The 8159-nt window shown below is 36.3% G+C and overlaps 1 protein-coding gene across 3 annotated transcripts in view; it reads left to right on the plus strand.

The window, feature by feature from the left end:
- Positions 1-3308, plus strand: part of PIG-P (phosphatidylinositol glycan anchor biosynthesis class P) — a 45641-nt gene extending 42333 nt beyond the window's left edge. For all 3 annotated transcript variants that reach the window (XM_090411928.1, XM_090411930.1, XM_090411931.1), the window contains exon 2: positions 2562-3308. In XM_090411928.1, the coding sequence (XP_090268054.1) occupies positions 2662-3054 (393 nt within the window). In that variant the 5' untranslated portion in view covers positions 2562-2661 and the 3' untranslated portion in view covers positions 3055-3308. The remainder of the gene's footprint in view (positions 1-2561) is intronic.
- The last annotated feature ends 4851 nt before the right edge of the window (positions 3309-8159 follow it).

Here is an 8159-nt window from a genome sequence, read left to right on the forward strand (position 1 = left end):
TTTTTATCTCTTTGCTCATCCATGAATAAGGGGATCGCAAAGATTGAAGGTGAGTTAGCTGATCTCATGCAGTGATAGCAGGATTTTCTTCCTGCGTACATGCAAATCAGCCATGAGGACACGTGCAATTTACAGACAAAAAATACTGTTGGTGGTAGATGGCATTGTGTGTGTTGATGGTAGTAATGTCAACATCTTAGCACGAGTCTCTGAAAAGTAAGGTAACACATTTTTATTTCTTAATAATGGTAAAAGGGATTGTGATAAGTGCAGACAGTAGACAAATAGATTCATTAATAACATTCAAAAAGACTGCCATTGCAGTGTGATGCTACTGTTGCCTCACAGCTAATTTCAGTTGCAAAATGGCAGCCTATTCAAGTGTGGTCCAAAACAGATGTCTGTGAAGTAATTATTTTTTGCATGCAAAAGGGGCTTCACCAAGTGACATTCACTGTAAACTGGTTGCTGTGTATGGTAAAAAAAAGGTGCTGTCAGAGAAGCAGGTGTGATTTTGGTACAATGGATTTAAAGTAGACTGTGGTGACATTGAAGATTGACTTCAGGCAGGCAGGCCTTCATCGACATATAGTGCATGTTCGTATTTTGTTCTTGAAGACTGGAGAGTTTTACTTGCTAGTGCATGAAATTGCACAAGTGGTGAACTTGAGTAGGTCCACTGTTTACAAAATGGTTCATGATATCCTTGACTTTTGAAAGGTATGCTCCCACTGGGTGCCCTGATAATTGTCAGAGGAGCACAAAGCAGTACGCATGGGGATGTGTCCAGAGAATCTCTTGCGATACAGCAACAAAGGTAAGGATTTTCTCACTCACTTAGTCACAGGGAGAAAAAGCGTGGGTTCATCACTTTACATCAGGAGAGCAAACAAGACTCATGACCATTGATTATCTAACTTAGATAATCATGAAAGATTACAAACTCAAAATCTTGAATTTAAATTGTGGTCAAAGAACATGTTTATTCTTTGGGCACAATCTACTGTGCCCAAAGAATTCCAAACTGTTTCCAGTGTCTTGAAAAGCCATGGCCACAGGGTTTTGGGATTGTCAGGGCATTCTGTTGATGAACTGTTTGCTGAAGAGGGAGGAACAATCAGTGCAGATCAATCAAAGCTTTACTGTGCAATGTTGGACAAACTAAAAGTCAACATTTGACACAGGTGTTTCTTGAGGAGTCTGAATGCACACATACTGCGCACACCACTCGTGAGTGGTTGTGCTGTAATCGTTTGGTAGCTCAGCCATTCTCCTCCTCCTCCCCATCACAGCCCAGACTTAATGCATTCAGACTTCTATTTTTCAGACCCCTCAAGAAACACCTTTCCATACAGATGAGGAAGTTCCCAGGCAGCGATGTTGGTTACTGGTTGTGGGTATGTATTTCTTCAGTATTGACCTATCGGTGCAAGAAGCACATCAATAAATATGGAGACATTGTGGCGAAGTGCATGTTAACTTATTTCTTGGTATATAATTTCAACTTCCTATTATTAAACATCTTCAATAAAAAAAAAATTATGTTAAGTTACTTTTTGGAAACTCTCTCATAGTATTTGGAAGATTAATTAAGTAGGGAGAGATGGTGAGTTGTGTATAGTAGAGTAGTGTTCTGCTACAATGAGTCATTGGAAATATGTAATGTAATATAATAAAGATCCAAAACCAGTACTTTTTTCACAGTGGTTGTTAAAAAAATTGCTTGCTCAATTTTTTTTTAACATCCATGTGGTTTTTCACATTGGCATTCTGTTCATGGTTCATTTGGATATTCGGATTAGAACCTTTCAACAGTGTCATATGATAAATATTCATCATTATACAGCTCTTGTTGAGTCCTTCAGCTGCTTAAAGAAAATGTAGCTTGCTCAAAGTACAATACGCCACCTCCATTTTTTTTTAATGTCCTTTAGAACAGCACTTCCCAAACTGTGGGCTGTGGCCCCCTTGGGGGCCATGAGTTTTGTTGAAGGGGGCTGTGAAATAATGAAAACAAATTTAAAATGTTTTAAGACTAAGTAGTATTTTTTTTTAAAAATACATTTCTTAAAAGAAATGTATTTAATTTTTATCATTTATTATTTCTTTTTTGTTCTTTTTTATATTTTAATGGAAAAAAATCACACGGTGTTGGTTCACAGATTTTGCTTCTTGCGTATTTTGGCAATTAATGAATATTAGTAAATATATGCTTATTCGTATAAGTTTCATTTCAAAGGTATTGATAAGAAACATAAAAAAGATTACAAACTCAAAATCTTGAATATGAATACAACAAATATTATAATAATATATGTCTATATTACGATTTTTTTTTTCGATGGGGGCCGTGAAATATTTTAATTTTTCCAAAGGGGGCCTTGGTATCGATAAGTTTGGGAAGCACTGCTTTAGAAGCTGTATAATAAGAGAAATGGGTATGATCCTAAAGTTATATACATTTACTCAAGATTTATATTATGTCAAAAAAAAATATATGAATTCTAAATATCACCCAGAAGAATTACTTTTCATTTAAAGATATGTTTATTTCATTTCAGATATATAATGCAGTAATACAGAAGTGTCTTGAAAAGCATGTAGTAATACAGTAACAGGAACATTGTGATTCTTCAGCAACAAAATTGTAAAAAGGTTAAAATGTCAGAACATTCTCCAGCTCCAACACCAGATCGCTGTGTGTATGGTTTTGTATTGTACCTTGGATGCTACTCATTGTTGGCATTATACTTAATATGGGCATATATCCCTGCTAGTTGGCTACATAGCATTGGCCTTACTTATTGGCCACATAAATATTGGGCAGTAGCCATTCCCATATTTATAAGTTGTGGAATCTTCATATTTTCAACTTGCTTATATCCAGGACTGAACTTCATGCTAACACCACCTCTTAGCTCCATCAACACCATTACAGATAGACATGCTGTGTACTTAGAAAAGATCCCAGTAGCAGGAAGTATACCACCAATCTCTGACATTCCCATATCAGAAGTCAACAGAAAGCTATATATGAAAAAAAAGAGATACTGATAATATGCATTTATAGTGTTCTACTGTAATTAGTGTTCTGTTCAGTCATTTTATTTTTAAGCATCTGACTTCTGTAGAATCAAGCTATGGACTTATTTTTATTATTTAAAAGAAAAAAAAAAAATCTTGAAAACAAAATTGTAATATATTTTAAAATACCTCTGGTCTGTAAAATGCATTTAAATACCTTCATTAAAAACTGTGACTAAAATCTGCATTTAAAGGTAAAAGTATTAAATGGGCTTTATTTAGTAAAAAACAGATAAGTTAATGTTTGTTTTTATTATTATTATAAAAAATCCAAGACCTCATGGAGTGAAATCTTATCTGGGAGGTCCTTTTATCACACACACACAGCCCATCATACCGTGCCTTGAACACATTCAAACTATTTGCAGACACCACACTCTCAGGCAAGGCATTCCAATCACTCACAACTCTGCACAAAAAAAGCCTGTCTCTCACTCCCCTGCTCACACCCACTTTATACAATCTCCAGGGATGACCTCTGGTTCTCCCCCGATCTCCCACTATTTTCTGTAGAACCTCTCCAGCATTGATCCTATAACAACCCCTTAATAACTTGTAGGTCTCTATCATATCTACCCCTCTTCCTCCTGTCCACCAGACTCTGCAAGTTGGTGCATCTTCTCAATCAATCCTCATTCTCGACATTCCAGAGGTCAGAAACTACCTTAGTCAATCGCCTTTGGACTCTTTTCAACATCTCTTCATCCTTCTGAAAACCAGGTGACCAAATCTGGGCACAATAGTCTATGTGTGGCCTAATCAAAGCCTTATACAACGGAACAAGAATCTCCCTACTTCTACACGTCAATATCCTCTGCATCATTCCCAGAAGCCTTTGTGTTGTCTTCACAATTTTGGCTATGTGTCCCCTGAATTCCAGATCCTTGTCCCCTAAATCCCAGATCTCTTATTTCTTCCACCTTCAACAATATATCCTCGCCAAGCATAAATTCTGCATCCCATCTTTGTTTTCCAAATTTTAAAACCTTACATTTTGCAACATTGAACTCACATCTTCACTACTCTTCAGTTTTAAATAAAAAAAAAATATCCTATTCAAAAGTGGTGAAAAGAAATGAAGTATTCATGTGATTCTTATAATAAGCATGTACAAAATCTAAAAAAAAAAAAAAATAGAATGAAAAACCAAACATCGAACTGATCTCGGATAATCATCCTTGAGCCTGATTGTTTCTTGAGAGGAGAAAAGTGAGTAACTTTTATCAGATTAGTCAGTCAAAAGCTAATAATGTTAGCTCCTTATTCTATAGTTTTGTGTTCAATGTAAATCCTATTAACACCCCCCCCCCCCCACTCACTTCCCACAACTCAGAATATAACCAGAGCTGGCACCAGGAGTAAATAATCATCAGTCATTTGTTTGTTTAGCACTTGTCCCAGGTGTAGTGCATGGGTAGAGTAAGGATTTTTTCTGTTTTTAATTTTATTTGTATTTTCATTTAATTTTTACATAATCTGTAACTGCTCTACAAACCAAATGCACAACTTTCTTCAAGCCATTTCAGGCTTTCAATAAGGGAGGGGGGGTTGTCATCTAGCACAAGGTGATGAAATTTACCTCACACCTGAATACAATCACCAACATCCATGTCTAGAGAGGATTTTAATTGACAGCCTGTTGGTTGGAGAGTAGATATGCTAACCACTCAGCGAAACAGGCCAGCAATTAAGAAGTTACCCTTTTTATCTCAGGAGTCAGAAAGCGTAGCACTTACCCATGTATTCACAAAACTAATTGTGAGTGGTCCTTATCAACTATCTGTACTCTTCCTGGAACTCTCTTATTGCTATGGTAATGCAGTCCACTCATCTGCCACTGTCTAAACAAAAAATTGACTTTGTACTCCCTTCTTACATAACACTTATACAACTTGCAGGGATACTTTGTTCCTCGCCCATTCTTCTTCCACTTTATGAATAATCACTTCCATACTAAATTGATCATTATTAAATCAGGTTTTTATATACTTCCTGTCCTCCATTTATTATCCCATTCATACTCAGACTTCAAAACAAAATCATTCCCAGGATAAGTGACCTCAGTGATCATGAAATATATCATCATCATCAAATTCCTGATATATACTCTCAAGGGGTGTACAAGATATGATAGTAATGATGTAAATTTTTCTCATGTAGTACTAACTTCCTATCTACAATTTTCCTCCAAATCAATCTGTTACCTGTCAAGACTCCAATATTATCAGATGAAATATATTCATCATAAAACTCTCATCAGATACAGATCTTTAGCTGTTATCATTCTTTAATGTAACTTTTTTTTTGGAGGGGAGGATCTTCTTAGTCTTCTCTTTCCTTTTATTTCATAATGTAATATTTCTGGTTGAAAGGCTATTCATAACTATTATTTTTCATGAAATTATAACATATACTAAATGTTAACTTTAATGAATACTTCCTGTATTTTGGCAACATTACATGGTCATCATCAGGAATCACAAAGCAGTGATATGTATATGCAGGCATTAACACTGGATAAACGAGGCTAAAGAAATGCAATGACCATTGGGTATTGAGTTCTAAATGATGCCTCTTGGTGGGCTATATTGGGTAGTCTTGGCTATTGTATACTGAAAATCTGAAGATTAGTGCTTCCCAAATTTGGGGCAGTTTCATGCATCCAAATTTGTTGAGGTTTGGAAAGTTCCTCAGGACTGAAATAAATTCCAGGAATATCCTCTCGTATTTGCTGCAGTGCAAAAGAGTGGCCTTCTTCCAGCATATCCTGTGGTGAGTGTCCCAAGCATGGTCAGCAAATCCAGAGTGACTGTAATGAATGTAGTCCTTGTCTTCAGAAATTCTGATATTGGCTGTCCTACTTGTTGGGCCATAGTAAGACAGCTTACAAATGCAAGTGACCTACTATGGCCAATTTTTTTATGTTGTATGGTTGTATTTCTTGAGGAATTTTTGTTAATTTTTTGAATGTGCCCCAGATAATGGTGACAGATTTTGTGTAATTTCTGTTCTATAGCAGGAGTGGGGGGATTTGCAGTTACAGGGTTTTAATACTTTGTGAAGGTTGTAGCCATTGGCTAAGAAAGTGTTGTTGATGTTAAATTCAGTAGTTAGGGTAGTGCCATCAGAACTTTTACTTTCTCCCTGTTATATATAGGGTTTTTATAATCCCATATTGTTGGGAGAGGGGAGTAATGCAACTGCTGATGGATTGTCTACCAGCATGTGTGAGTTTTCTGTAAAACCTCACACTCCAGCACACTAACATGATGGTCAGTTTTTATGTCTCCTTTCTATTCAACAAATGTCTCACTCAAAGACACCCTAGATCTTATCCGAGCCATGTTTCCTCCCAATATCTCAGCCCTGTTTCAGTTCACCATGAACTCTGGCTATTTCATTTGCCAATCAAAAATCTACAAATAGAGTGGACAGCCATAGGTTCTCTACCATTTTCCAACTTCTTCAGGGAAATATTTGAAGAAAACGCTTTGAACTCTGCCCATGTGCAACAGTCAACAGCCTAGGATCCAATTTACCTTAGTAAAGATAAACACAACAGTCCTCCCTTCCTAGGATTACATACCATCCCGATGGATCCCTGTCTTCCTCTATTTACAGAAAACCCACATACACTGATAGATGGATACACCAGCAATCACATCACCCTCCTCCCAACAATATGGGATTATAAAAACCCTATATATAACAGGGAAAAATTAATAGTTCTGATAGCATTGGCCTAACTACTGAACTTGACCACTTTCTCAACACTTTCTTAGCTAATGGCTACAACCTCCCACAAAATACTAACACTCTGTAACTGCAACCCTTCAGAGCAGAGATTACACAAAATCTATCACCATTCTAATATCCTGAGCACATCCGAAAAATTAAAAAAAATCCTCAAGAAATTCAACCACTTACAACATAAAATATTGGCATCTCTTATCTGGTCGATTCAATGACCAACCACATTCCATAGACCTACCAGCTGTCTATCAGGTCCCTTGCTGTTGCAAGTTGCCCTACTATGGCCAAATATAGTCAGAACAACCAATATCAGAATTTCTGAACACATGGACTACATTCATTTTCACCACCACAGCTGCTCTGGACTTGCTGGATATACTTTGGACACTCACAACAGGATTTGCTGGAAGAAGGTCACTGTTTTTCACCACAGCAAATAGAAATATGAGAGAATATTCCTGGAATCTGTCTCTTCCCTGAGAAAATTCCAAACCTGAACGAATTTGGATGCATGAAACTGCCTCAAATTTGGGAAGCACCCATCCTCAGATCTTCAGCCCAATGGCCAAGAATACCCAATTTAGCCCACCAAGGGTTGCAATGTTTAATCCCATTTACCTAGTGTTAGTGCCATTGTGAACCCTGATGATGACAATATAATGTTGCCAAAATATAGGAAGTATTAATTAAAGTTATTATAATTAATGTTTAATATATTGAATATTTGCCATTCAGTTTAAGTTTTCTGTGCAGTTCATTTTATTTTGACAACTTTACTTTCAATACATCCTTCCTTGTTATGGTCTAGCAATGTGTGTTTTTGGATTTCTTATAAATTTTATTTCTTTATTCCTGTTATATAAATAACCATATTTCACATCCAGTTAAGCACAGTGTTTCCAGAATTGTTGGACCCAGAAGAATCCAATATTTCTTGCTTTCCTAGTTTACACTTCATACACATCTAGCAAATGCTGTATTTTTGTATGTCAGGATTATGAATACCTTATACCAGTGGTTCCCAAACTTTTTTGATTCTCGGTGCCCTTGCTGAATCCAGATTTTCCCAAGGTGCCCTATGTCAAATTCTAACAAGTACACTTTGCGAAATAGCGAATAATTTTTTCAATTAAAGGGTTATGTAAAAATAAAACACGTATTTAAGATCACAAAAAAAAAGTAATTGAACAAATTCAACTAATTATCATTAGTGGGATGGATGAGCCTGTTGATCACCACACATTTTCTCAAATCTTGGAATCAAACTGGACACAGCCACCCTCATTTGCTTCTTCACATTGATTTTCACACGATTCTTAGTT

This window comes from Typopeltis vanoorti, chromosome 22 (assembly GCF_054136105.1).
Source record: "Typopeltis vanoorti isolate ZY-2024b chromosome 22, IOZ_Tvanoo_1.0, whole genome shotgun sequence".
Classification (NCBI taxonomy): domain Eukaryota; kingdom Metazoa; phylum Arthropoda; class Arachnida; order Uropygi; family Thelyphonidae; genus Typopeltis; species Typopeltis vanoorti.